The sequence below is a fragment of the Brassica oleracea genome, chromosome C2 (genome assembly GCF_000695525.1).
Source record: "Brassica oleracea var. oleracea cultivar TO1000 chromosome C2, BOL, whole genome shotgun sequence".
Taxonomy (NCBI): Eukaryota; Viridiplantae; Streptophyta; class Magnoliopsida; order Brassicales; family Brassicaceae; genus Brassica; species Brassica oleracea.
The window spans coordinates 14,657,052-14,670,857 of NC_027749.1; the positions used below are offsets into that span (position 1 = coordinate 14,657,052).

At 37.1% G+C, this 13,806-nt stretch overlaps 3 protein-coding genes and 1 pseudogene across 3 annotated transcripts; 3 read left to right on the forward strand and 1 right to left on the reverse strand.

The window, feature by feature from the left end:
- Positions 1-1,161: 1,161 nt before the first annotated feature.
- LOC106323527 lies at positions 1,162-3,288 on the forward strand (annotated as a pseudogene).
- Positions 3,289-3,631: 343 nt separating this feature from the next.
- On the forward strand, positions 3,632-4,917 carry LOC106324816. Its single transcript, XM_013762802.1, has 3 exons — positions 3,632-3,823; positions 4,002-4,279; positions 4,356-4,917. The coding sequence occupies exons 1-2, from the start codon at positions 3,743-3,745 to the stop codon at positions 4,266-4,268; spliced, it is 348 nt and encodes a 115-aa protein (XP_013618256.1). The 5' UTR covers positions 3,632-3,742; the 3' UTR covers positions 4,269-4,279; positions 4,356-4,917.
- A 2,423-nt stretch (positions 4,918-7,340) lies between these two features.
- Positions 7,341-9,788, forward strand: LOC106327694 (leucine-rich repeat receptor-like protein CLAVATA2). The gene has a single exon (XM_013765924.1). It carries the CDS (start codon positions 7,409-7,411, stop codon positions 9,563-9,565), a length of 2,157 nt encoding a protein of 718 aa, XP_013621378.1. The 5' UTR covers positions 7,341-7,408; the 3' UTR covers positions 9,566-9,788.
- Positions 9,789-13,124: 3,336 nt separating this feature from the next.
- LOC106326744 lies at positions 13,125-13,739 on the reverse strand. Its single transcript, XM_013764662.1, has 2 exons — positions 13,229-13,739; positions 13,125-13,144 (listed from the first exon to the last, which is right to left on the reverse strand). The coding sequence occupies exons 1-2, from the start codon at positions 13,737-13,739 to the stop codon at positions 13,125-13,127; spliced, it is 531 nt and encodes a 176-aa protein (XP_013620116.1).
- Positions 13,740-13,806: the final 67 nt, after the last annotated feature.

Sequence of the window (13,806 nt, forward strand, 5' to 3'; positions counted from 1 at the left end):
TATGTATATATATCATTCTAAATTAAACTATAAACCATATTGAATAAATAAATATTTTAATTTCAAAATTTACTTTGAATAATTTTTTTTGATAAAAGTTTTGAACTAACATTGATAAATTTTTTAAAATTATAAATTACTAAAATTATTAATCTCACAATGAAAATTTTGTTATCAGTAATTTAAAGTTTTTGCTATTAAAGATACCCATGATAAGAAAAACATATGAGTAGAAAGCATCATTTAATAGACATTAATATTAAAAATATACTATGTATGTTAATATTATTTAAATTTAATTACATATCCTATCAAATTTTTAAAAAAAATTGTTTGGATTAATAAAATTGATTTATACGTTTGCACTAATTTAATTATATATGTAATAGTTACTGACTTTTAATTATTCAATATATATTTATTATTTCATAATATGTAAGAATATATAATACATAAAATAATTTATATATATAATGTTTATCCCGCGCAAGGCGCGGATCTTAATCTAGTCGTCTCTTATTTTCTTTTGCAATTTTAAACTGAATTGTCATCTCCTCTTCTTCTTGATCCATCATGGTAAATTCATTATTTCATACTTATGTACATATATTAGAGTTGACTTTCTGTGGAAAAGTAGTCAATTATATAGTAATATAATTCTTTTGGTTTCATATTTTCTATCTGCATGTATATATATATATATCTACTCATGATTATTTATATGTGTTTATTTATAGCATACCATTGATTTTTTAATCGTTGCAGAAAGATGGGTCCTAAAAGAATTAGAAAAGAGATGGGAGGTGCTGAAGAAGAAAGAAAAGACAAGAAGCATTAATAAAATCTCAAGCCAATTCAATGTTAAGGTACGTTACAAAAACTGAAACTCCTAAACTTGATGAGGTTTTAGAAGATGAGACTATAGAAGATATGGAGGATGGTAATATAAACATTGATGATGATGAAGAGAATTTGGATGTGACTCAGAACCAGTCTGCTCTGAACATGACTAATAATGAGAGTGACGGTGGTGGTGCTAGTGAAAGCAAAAGAGAGACTGGGAATAAGGACGAAGAAGAGAAAATGGATGGTGTTAAAGAATATCTGATAAGTGGAGATGTCGATCGATGATCCTGGAAACTGGAAAAGGTTGATAATAGAATGGGAGATTTTCTTGTTGAGAAAGGTCCAACAATGCGGCTACTGATTGATTATCATTTTCCAAGAGATTATGTTGGTAGATGTTTTTCTCATTCTTCTTATACAAGAGAAATAATAAATGGAGAGAAGCAAGATAGACAATGGTTAGTTAACTCCAAAATAAAATATAAGGTCTTTTTTTTTTTGTTGTAACCTATTCACCCAAGACAGAAATGCTAATCAGATTGCAACCAGTGGATACAATGATTGGAGAAATCTTTAAAAAATGCTAAATGAGCATGAAAAAATTCATAAGCATATCATATGCATGTCTCAATGGATAGAGTTAGAAGTGAGACTAAAGACGAATCAGACCATTGACAAACATATTCAATAAGAAGTTAACAAAAAGAAACAATAGTACTGGAGAGATGTATTGTTGAGGATAGTTGCACTGGTGAAAGGCCTTGCTAAACAGAATATGACATTTCATGGAAGGAGTGATAAGATTCGTGTTGCTGGTAATGGAAATTTTTGGGCATGATTGAAGTATTTGCAGATTTTGATGAAGTGATGAAAGAGCACATTAGACTAATTGAAAAACATGAAACTTTTTATCATTATTTGAGTTAGAAAATTCAGAATGAGTTGATAGAGATGCTTGGGAGTGAGATCAAAAAAATGATCTTAAAGAAGATTCGATGTGCAAAATATTATTCAGTTATTCTTGATTTTACTCATGATATCAGCAACACAGAACATGTCTCTGGTCATCCAATGTGTAGATATTTCTGAGGCCTCACCAAAGATCAAAGACTTCTTTTTGACATTTTTAGAAATTAAAGACAAAACTGGTGAAGGTCTTTTTGGCACCCTTCAAGATGTATTGGTTGATTTGGGATTGAGTATTGATGACATTAGAGGGCAAGGCTATGATAATGGGTCAAACATGAAAGGTAAACATAAAGGAGTACAAAAGAGATTGCTGGAAATTAATCCACGAGCAGTTTACACACCATGTGGTTCCCATAGTTTAAATCTTGCACTTTAATATATTGCCTCCTCGTCGGAAATAGCAGTATCATTTTTTTGGTGTTGTTCAACACATCTACTATTTGTTTTCCTATTCAACAAATAATTGTGATGTTTTTAAGGAGATTGTGAATGGTATTACAGTTAAGCCATTTTCACAAACTCATTGGGAGAGTCGCATCAACAGCATCAAAGCAATACGGTTTCAAGCTCCTAAGATACGAGAAGCACTGTTTTACTTGGCAGATAACAATGACAATCCGAGAACAAGAAGTGAAGCTGAGTCTCTTGCCATGAGTGATATCCATGGAATTGGGAACTTAGAGTTTGTGTTTGGAATGATTATTTGGTATGAGCTTTTGTTTGTTGTTAACAAAGAAAGCAAGATCCTGTAGTCAGAAAATATGGATATTGATATTGCGATTGCTCAATTGAAAGGACTTGTTTCTTTTTTTAAGAATTATAGAGAAACAGGCTTTAAAGCAGCCAAGAGAGAAGCTGAAAGGATTGCTAGTGAAATGGGAATTGATCATGTGTTCTCTAAAAAAGAAAAATGTCCTACTAAAAGAAAACAGTTTCATGGGGAAGAGCCAGATAAAGTTGGAGAAGATGTGGTGGTAACACCTGAAGAAGATTTTAGAATCAACTACTTCATCAAAATTGTGGATCAAGGTTTGGTTTCTCTTGAGAAAAGGTTTGATCAACTTCAAGGTTATGAAAAGACTTTTGGATTCTTATTCGACTTCAAAAAACTGAAGCTAGCTGAAGATGACAAGCTGATGGTTTCTTGTGCTAACCTTGAAGTTTTTCTGAAGCATGGCAATTATTCTGATATTGATGGTGATGATTTTTTTTTGGAGCTGAATTTTTTGAGAGGGGTTTGCCTGAAGGTATTACGAAGGCTGCTGGAATATTGGAGTTTTTGAAAAAGAGGGAAAGTTGTTATCCAAACACATGGACATCATATCGTATAATGATGACAATTCATGTTTCCGTTGCCTCAGCATAAAGAAGTTTTTCAAAGCTGAAGCTCATAAAATCAGCATAAAGAAGTTTTTCAAAGCTGAAGCTCATAAAATCGTATCTACGGTCGAGTATGTCACAAAAGAGGCTTAATGGATATGGCTGAAAAGCTTGATTATACAAACTTGATGAATGAGTTTGCCGGAAGAAATGCAAGAATAATCATTGCACTGTTCTAGTTTCTAAGGGAAATAATCAAACGGCTTTTAGGAAAAAAAGTTCATTTGTCAGAAAAAGAATTTGATTCTTGAAAAGAATAAGAAGAATAAGCTGTTTAACTACAATTGGCAAAGGTCTTTCAATATATTTGATTCGATTAATGGTGTGGTAATGAAGTGGTAAATAAAGTATGTAATTGGGACCCACGTATTCCCTCAGAAAACAAAACATTTGTCTGCGAATAAATAATAAATGTTTAACAAATAATTGAGAAAGTAGCTCAAGAGAAGTAGCACGCAGAAAGTGAAAGAAGAGAAAGCATCAAGTCATTCACTACTTGAGCAAAATCCCTAAACCCCACAACTCTTTCACAGACAAAAAAAAAACGATGAGTGCTTTAGAAGAATCGAAGGTCTCTATTGTTTTGTGGCTTCTCTGCTTTTCAATCTTCTTCACTTCAAGTCTCCAGGTAAGTGTGTGTCTTTCTACTCATCTCTGACCATTTACGTGTCATTTTATTCCTCAATTTGACCTCTTTTCATCTGGGTATTTCTGCTTTTGTCTGAAACGACTGGAAAAATTGAATCTTTGAATTGTACTAGATTTTGCGTTCTGGGCTCTGATTGGGTTTGTGTGGAATTTGTTAGGCAAATGAGCTAACAACACCATCTAAAGAAGAAGGAGAGATGAGGATGGTGCCATTAATGGAGGAGAAGTATATGGTGATGAATGAAACAAGAAGGAAGCTTGGGAGTTTCCAGATATGTTCAGTTTGTACTTGTTGTGGAGGTGCAAAAGGACTTTGCTTGCCTTTACCTTGTTGCTTTGCAATCAACTGCAACATCCCAAATAGACCCTTTGGTTATTGCTCCTTCACTCCCAAATCTTGCAATTGCTTTGGTTGCCACATCTGATATCTTTCACTGTAAGAATCTAATTTCTACTTCTTATTAGGTTTCTTCTCAATTTCTTTTTTGATGTTTTGGTTTTAATTAATTCAGGGATAGAGGAAAGTAAATCGACATCTTGATTTCATCTGCAAAGTGTGAAAGGGAAGAAAAAAATAAATATGTGTTCTTGGTTTGGTTCTTTATTTTTATATTTTTGTTCATAATTCTATATTCAGCTTTCATTAAATTTCATTACCTACTAGCTTCAGCAACATCATCATCCTCATTAATTAATTATCTTCTTTTTGCATTGCCATCTGATAGAGAAACTAGGGCCTTTTATGGAGGATCTTGTTCACACTTCAAGCTAGATTTGTTTTTCTTTGCCTCTCTTCAATCAGTTTATGTATCTGTTTTTTTTTTCCTTCTTCTGTTTACTCCAGTTTGTTTCTCATGGGTTAGTATTTTATCACCAGGATTGTACTTGTAGCATATTTTGGGAAGGGTCTTTTGTTTTGTTAAGTTGGCAATTGGAAGATTAATATGATGATGATGATGATGGTGGTGGTGTTGATGGTGTTGGTAGTAATGTTGAAGCTGGCTGTTAAAGCTAAGCCTTTTGTGATGAGTGATATGTTAAGATTATTAAGAATTGGATAAAGTTAAGTAATTAGTGCTCTGTTCTGATCTGATAAGATCTAAGTGCTCGTTAGAGTTTAAAATAGACTGAAATGAAAAAGAGGTATTTTGAGTAAAAAAACAATTATTCAGCCTCAAGTGCAAGGACTGGAGAACATCTTGTCATTATCTTTGAATATGATTATTTATCGAAAGTGCGAAGAGACATTGTTATTGTAATAAGAGATGTTTGAATCAAATGTTTGTCTAATTCTATTCCCTCTCCCCTCTATTAGCATTTTTAATCGGCAAGATCTGGAATTAATTTACTAATTGTTCATTATTACTCTGTTCTCACACATGACACATCAAAAAGTTGTCTAGTTGAGAATTTAGTCAATGTTGGTGGTATGACTTTGATCATATCAGTTTCTTAGTGATTGCCTTTTTTAAAGTACAAATTGTGTAGAGAATAGAAATGAGATATCTCAAAATCTGAACATATTTCCCATTAAAACCCTAAATTAAATTTTATTAAAGTAGCAATGTTCCCAGCTCTTGCTCTTTGAGATTAAAGGTCATTTGGACAAGTATTTAGCTTATTATAAGATGTATTGGAAAATAAGTTAAACTTAAGAATAAAGAAGAAAAGTATCAAGTCAAAAAAAATTTGGATTTAAAAATGCCCAATTGATACTTGGTTTTTACTCTTTAGTTGCCTGGTACACAGCCTTAATAGTAGATAATTGGCATTCTTGAGACAAGTAACAAGTATCATAATTTGAATATTTGTCGGTAATTAAGAGTCAAATGATACGATTAAAAACTTCAAGATTGAACTTGTTTTACTCTTTTTCTAATATATATAAATCATATGATGTGATATTCATAAACTATTAAGTGATTTGTTACTAATACAATCAACATCTTTCTAAAATGAGAAATGTGTTGATTCATCTCTGAAATTCATCTCTGAAAATGGATTATAACACACTAAAAACAAACATAAAAAACGTAACTTACAAAAGTAACTTACAAATATGCCACAAGTAACAGACCAAATTTTGATTACTCGCATAAGACAAGCCAATTACCGAATATAGCAAAATACCAAGTATTTCTCTTGTGCCCACCCTAGCAATTTGATAAAAGAAATAAAGAGATCAGGTTAATGAGATATCTTAGGACTTATTAGCCATAATTTGTGTGGCCTAATATTATGGGAAATAGAATCCTAAAAATGAAATATCCAAGTTTATAGCTGACTCGGGCCTCATTTAGTTTTTTTGCTCCGCTATTATGCTTGAGGGCTGGAACCATACTCGGATCAGCGTTCTCCCGAAGATTGTAATTCATCTCACATTAAAGATATGGAGCCGATTAGCTTGTGCTCAGTACAATATAAGATTATATCGAAGATTCTGTGTAATCGTTTGAAAATGATTTTGCCCGAGATCATCTCATAAACGCAAAGAGTGTTCGTCTAAAGGTGTCTTATCTCAGGCAATATAATCATCACTTATCAGATGATTTATGGTTTACACACAAAATCAAAGGTTGCTGAAGGGTGGAAGACTATTAAAACTGACATGTCTAAGGCTTATGATTATGATTGTGTTGAACGAAATTTTTTGGAGGCTCTCCTAGAAAGAACGGATTTTGATAGAATCTGGAAAAGGTGACTTATAGGTTATGGCGTGTGTGAGCTAAGTATTCTTCCTGGTGCTTTTGAACGGGAATTCACATGGTTTCATCAAGCCTGAGCGAGGTATTAGACAAGACGATCTTTTGTCGCCATCCATTTTTATTTTATGGGCTGAGGCTTTGGTCAGTTACTTAAACATGTCTGAAGAAGCTGACCGTTTTCATGGGATAAAACTTGCCGATGAATTCTCTTTACAGATGAAATCTCTTCGATACATCATCTTCTATTCGCAGACGATAGTCTACTTCTATGCAAGGCCAACTCCGAGGAAGCTGAAGAAATTATGACTTGTTTAAAACTGTTTGGTGATTGACCCACAAGTCAAAAGCCTCGTTAGACATACGTATAAGATATTTTCTGCGGTTGAGATCCATTTTCAAATCCTAGAGAAAACTCAACATAATTGTCATGGTTAAAATCTAACATCTGAAAACTAGACATATAATTGGAACATATATATTCATGGTCTCTCAATTAATTTCTAAGTAATATATAAGGAAAATATAAATATAAGTAAGAGAGAGAATATAAATAGTATGTGATTCCTAATAATTAGATTTAACATCTCTAAAATTTGTAGAAATAAATAAATGAACAGAAAAATATTAATATTTTATTTTTTTTAGAAATCCGCCAAGTTTTTTACTTTCGATGCTCAAAAATACTAATTTGCTTTTAAAAAAGATCATATTCATATTATATAATAATAATTAATAGTAATAAATAATTTGTGTCTGAACTAAAACAAAAGCAACGAAAAAGAGAATGTTGGGTCTGTCTTTATCTCCAACTTCAAGTCTTCAAGGTCGCGTTGCTTCACTCTCCATCTGCAGAGAACGCTATGGTGAAGACTGCATATTTTACTCTCTTCTTCTTTTTCTTCTTCTTCCTCTTCTCTCCTTCGTTACTTCTAGCTCAATCACAGCCTCCAGAGATTGACCCACTAGACAAAGCCTCGCTATTGATACTCCGCGTTTCGATTCACGACCCCAATCGAAGCTTATCGACATGGTACGGCTCATCGTGTTCTAACTGGACAGGTCTAGCTTGTCAGAATCCGACCGGAAAAGTCATCTCCCTCACTATACCCGCTGCGAATTTGTCCGGCCAGATTCACCCGTCTCTCTGTAAGCTCACTTCACTTCAAATCTTGGACCTTTCCGGAAACAATTTCTCCGGAAACATCCCCGCTTGCTTCGGCGCGCTGCGTTATCTCAGAACACTCAATCTTAGCCGGAACGGTTTGGTGGGTTCGGTTCCCGGAACGTTCGTTAACCTTAAGGAGCTTAGAGAAGTCGTTCTAAGCGAGAATAGAGGTTTAAGAGGATCGGTTCCTCTCTTGGTCGGTGAGTTGATGAATCTCGAGAGAATTGATCTAAGCTTCTGTTCCTTTCTTGGAGAGATACCTGAAACCTTGCTTTATTTGAAATCTCTCAAGTTTTTGAATCTTGAGAGCAATAACATGACCGGTACGCTTAGAGACTTCCAACAGCCATTGGTTGTTCTCAACCTTGCTTCGAATCGGTTTTCCGGTACGCTGCCTTGTTTCTACGCCTCTCGTCCATCTCTAAGCGTTCTGAATCTCGCTGACAACTCTCTGGTTGGTGGTTTGCCTTCTTGTTTGGGTTCTTTATCGGAGCTGACTCATCTTAATCTCTCCTTCAATGCCTTCAGCTACGAGATATCTCCAAGGCTTATGTTCTCCGAGAAGCTCGTGATGCTTGACATGAGCCACAACGGGTTCTCTGGTCGTCTCCCTAGCAGGATCTCCGAAACGACTGACAAACTTGGTCTGATTCTTCTTGACCTCTCTTACAACAGGTTCTCTGGTGGTATACCCTTGAGGATCACCGAGTTAACCAGGTTACAAGCATTGCGTCTCTCTCACAATCTTCTAACGGGAGATATCCCTGCGAGAATCGGGAACCTGACTTATCTCCAAGTCATTGATCTTTCCCACAACGCGCTGACCGGACCAATCCCTCTCAACATCGTTGGCTGCTTTCAGTTGCTCGCTCTGATCATCAGCAACAACAACCTCTCCGGCGAAATCCAGCCGGAGCTCGACGCGTTGGACAGCCTGAAGATACTTGACATAAGCAGCAACAGGATCTCTGGCGAGATCCCGCTGACTCTAGCCGGTCTGAAGTCGCTAGAGATTGTGGACATAAGCTCCAACAACCTCTCGGGAAGCCTTAACGAGGCCATTACCAAGTGGTCCAACCTCAAGTACCTCTCTCTCGCAAGGAACAAGTTCAGCGGAACGCTTCCTTCTTGGCTGTTCAAGTTCGACAAGATCCAAATGATGGACTACTCCAGCAACAGATTCTCCTGGTTCATACCAGACGATAACTTGAACAGCACCCGCTTCAAGGATTTTCAGACCGCTGGATCTTCAGTGCCACCGGGGAAAGTAGAGATCAAGATATCGGCAAATGTGGTTGCTAAAGACGAACTAGCCTTCAGCTACGATCTCTTGTCGATGGTTGGGATCGATCTTTCCGACAATCTGTTACACGGAGAAATACCTGAAGCTTTGTTCAGACAGAAGAACATCGAGTACTTGAACTTGTCGTACAACTTCCTTGAGGGCCAGCTTCCACTTTTAGAGAAGCTGCCGAGGCTAAAGGCCTTAGATCTTTCACACAACTCTCTGTCAGGTCAAGTCACTGGAAATGTCTCAACTCCTCCAGGACTGACTCTTCTGAATCTGTCTCACAACTGTCTCTCTGGAATCGTTACTGAGAAAGAAGGGCTTGGAAAGTTTCCAGGGGCTTTGGTTGGGAACCCGGAACTTTGTGTGGAAGCTTCAGGAAACAAGTGTGATCCTGCAAACATTGATGCATCAGAAGAGGAGATATATCAAAACGAGTTGGTGGAAGGACCGATATCGATTTGGATATTCTGCTTAAGCGCGTTTATTAGCTTTGATTTTGGGGTGTTGGGTATCTTCTGCTCATCTCGTGCTCGGAGTTATGTTATCCAGACCAAAGGTTAAACACTTAGTCATGGGCAAAGGGCAAAGGGCAAAGGGCAAAGAGAAGACTGATTTGGTGTATATTCAGTTTCTGAAAAACATTGTCTAAGATGTGAAAGTAGAAATGCTTGTTTTGTTACTAAAGTATTAGTCCTATGCTTAATTACTTATTATCTCAAATGTTTGTTGTGTATATCTCTTAACCAGATTACGTTGACGCATGAACCAGAGACCTTTTCGTTCATGGCTGAATGTTGTTGTACTCATTGTTGACAGATTTAATATAGTAAAACTGTAAAAGTAAAGCCATCTTCACGGTTTATTACCTAACCTCTCCTTCTGATATGAAGGATTAAAAATGTGTACCACAATGGAAACAATGCCATTGATCCCCCCACATTTAAGAGTCTAAGGGCACCCGCAATGGTGTTACTCTTAATTGAGTCCTTAGCAATATAAAACTATTTTTTTTTTTGAATAGTCAAGGATTCTCGTACTTTTGTTATGTCCAATGGTGTACTTCAATTTGAAGTCTTTAGGAATAAAAAAATAATTTATTTTTTTTAAAGTGAAAATTTTATTTTTATTTATTCCATGATTAAATAAAAAGATACAATATTTATTATTTTTCAATCACCAAATTTGTTCCAAATATTTTCAATTAAATCATTTTTCAATCGTTGATGTAAACGCTTATCGTGAACATCTTCCCGAATGTCGAGCATATTAGCGAAATTTGTAGGCCTGTCGGTTTCGACCCGTGAACTTCTGGTGACGTCTCCGTCTTCAAATTCAGATATATCGTACTGAATGTATTCATCTCGTTCATTTTCAACAATCATATTGTGTAGTATGATACATGCTCTCATAATCTTGCCTATCTTTGTTTTGTCCAATGAAAGAGCGAGGTTTTTCACAATCGCAAATCGAGCTTGCAAAACTCCAAAAGCCCGTTCCTCATCTTTTCGGGTTGCTTCTTGCATTCTAGCAAATAACTCTGCTTTGGGACCTTGTGGGTGTGAGATCGATTGGATAAATGTTGACCATTTGGGATATATACCGTTTGTTAGGTAGTAAGCCAACTTATACATGTGTCCGTTGACCACATACTCTAACCTGGGAGCTCGGCCTTGGAAAATGTCATCAAAAACAGGAGACCGATCGAGGACATTAATATCGTTTAAGGTACCTGGAGGACCAAAAAAAGCGTGCCATATCCAAAGATCTTGTGAAGCCACAGCCTCTAAGACAATTGTCGGTTTAGCTGATTCACGTGCGTACTGCCCTTTACAAGCGGTTGGGAAATTCTTCCACTCCCAATGCATACAGTCAATGCTTCCTACCATCCCAGGAAACCCGCGTTTCTCTCCAATATCGAGCAGTCGTTGAAGATCCTCTAGTGTGGGTCTTCGTAGATACTCATCTCGAAATAATTGTATTATTCCGTCAGTGAAATGGTGTAAACACGAAAGTGTCGTGCTTTCACCAAGTCGGAGATATTCGTCGTGTCAGCCGCATCACCACAAGCAAGCAGACGAATAGCTGCAGTACATTTTTGTAGTGGAGAAAGGCCTAACCTGCCGGTTGCATCTCTTCTTTGTTGAAAGAATGGAACGTTCTCTGAGAGGCCATCGACATTACGCATAAATAATTCTTTATTCATGCGGAAACGGCGTCTGAATAATTGTGTAGAGAATGTAGAATCTTCGCTGAAGTAGTCATTCCATAAACGGTTGTGTCCTGCTTCACGGTTCGTTCTATATAAGCACAACACCTTCGAGTAGTATCAACCGCAAATGAAAGGAAAGAAGAACTATTTGAGAGTAAACAAACGAGATAGGTAGCAATAAAAACATCCTCCAGCCGTGAACTTTTATAGAACATAGAGTGATACAGTAGAACCCGTGAGTTGGCTCACATGAAGCTAGACAACAAAACACTTTTTTCTTGCAGCACCCGTGCCTTCACATGTCCTACTGCTCAACCTAAAACAACAGAAAAATGCAACAGTTATTAGCACTAAACAATACAAACAAACGACATGAGATAAACTAAACAAACGAGTAACAAAACTACCCAACATCTCAGGCATAAGTTTGAGTTTAAAAGATGTTTCCATCTCAGTGAGTGGCTCTTTTTTGCCAAGTAAACGTTCAAGCAGTTTCTGTTTAGAGAGTTTTTCTTTCACTGCCATGATGGCCTAAATCTGTGACAACTCCTCTTCTTTACCACTCTTCTTCCTCTTAGAAGCAGTTTTAGCAGCCTTGACGCCCACGGGTCTAGCTTCTGGTTCTCCCACTTCGTCTTCTGTATCAACCTCCAGCACTTGTTTGCGCTTCTCCTTACCACCGTGATTAGACAGATAGGTTGAGCACCATTTCTGGTCGTGCCTCAGCTCCCTCCATCTATGTTCCAGACTGAACTTGTAACCGTGATCATTGTAGAAGTAGTCTAGTGCAGCTTTCATCACATCATCATCATTTTGACCACTTCTCTGCTCCCTCAGAGCCGCATCATAGCACCCAACGAACTTGGAGACTTGCTCGTTAATCTTAGCCCACCTCTGCTTGCACTGACCAAGCTCTCTAGGTTTTGTCCCAACGAGGTGAGGACTTGCGTTGTAGTAGGCAACAATCCTCTTCCAAGCTCCCTCCATCCATGTTCCAGACTGAAATTGTAACCGGGATCATTGTAGAAGTAGTCTAGTGCAGCTTTTATCACATCATCATCATTTTGACCACTTCTCTGCTCCCTCAGAGCCGCATCATAGCACCCAACGAACTTGGAGACTTGCTCGTTAATCTTAGCCCACCTCTGCTTGCACTGACCAAGCTCTCTAGGTTTTGTCCCAACGAGGTGAGGACTTGCGTTGTAGTAGGCAACAATCCTCTTCCAGAACTGTCCAGATTTCTGCTCATTTCTCACCACCGCATCCTTACTGGTGTTAAGCCAAGCACCAATAAGTATTTTATCCTCCTTCAGAGACCATTTCCTCCTCTCCTTCCCACCAGACTCGACACCAGACTCGATAACAGGCTCGACAACAGGCTCCTCAGGACCTTGGCTACCGAACCAAAAAGGTTCAGGTGAATCAAGGTCAACTGAAGATTGAGATTGAGTAAACAGTAGATTAACATAACTAGTGTTCTTATCCATGGTTAGAGAAGTGTTGTGTGTCACTCTCACAATAATACATATCCTTAAGTAGGCGCACTTCAAGTAAAAAACATTTAAGTCAATGAAAACCGAGCAGTTAGGAAGGTAGAAAGCAGACTAGTTGCATTAACCACCTATCAAATCAGACTAAAACCGAGTTCATAACGTTCTAAAACATTTAAAACAATCACATCTGAGGCGGTAGGAAGTGGAAAGCAAAACAACAAGCATTTAAACGCAAATACTTTCAAAGAAAATAGACTTTCAAATTTTTTTTTTTTAGTTTTAGATTTTAAGTTTTCAATTTTTTACACTACTATACGTTTTATATAATACAAAGCAATAGTCATACACAACTATAACTAGGAAATAGTAGTATTGTACCTTATTATACGGACACTCTCGAGGTTTTAGACACTCGCTTTTACTTCTTTGAAGCTCTTCCTGTAACAACATGAGATCAAACAGTCACAATTTATTAGCAAAAATGCATAAAGACCAACCCAAAAGCACAAGAGAGTAACTTACCAGATAGATACATGACCGCCAAACCTAAAAAAACTACTGCAGATACCACTAGACAAACTTCCATTGCAAAGGCATTTGTAATAAGCCCTGATTTCTTCTTAGATAACTCACAGACAATCTTCTGTAGCTTTACCAGCTTCTGCTCACACTCAAAACCTTGATCCTTAAGCTGCCTAAGTTGTGTCTGAAACTCACGCATCTCCTCCGTAATAGCCACGTCCCACCATTTCCAAATGTGGCAGTCCCCATCATCGACATTTGGGCAGGGGAAGTACCTTCTCCCTAGATCTTTAGCCGTGGAAGATATTGCAACAACAGGGTCACCATCACAGTAGCATATCCTCAGGATTCCTTCGTCACACTTGGGTTGAGGTTGGTACTGAAGCGGCTCAGCAATATGGTAGTTACTCTCAGCTTCATCCCCGTACAGTTCAGCTTCAGCTTGAATAAGTGAGGTTATGTCGTACTCATCTGATGAAGAAGGCTGGCTGTATGAATAATCTTGTCCCATTCTTCGTAAACCTGAAATAAATCATGTAACCGAAATCAATTGAAACAAGCATTTGAATGAACATATA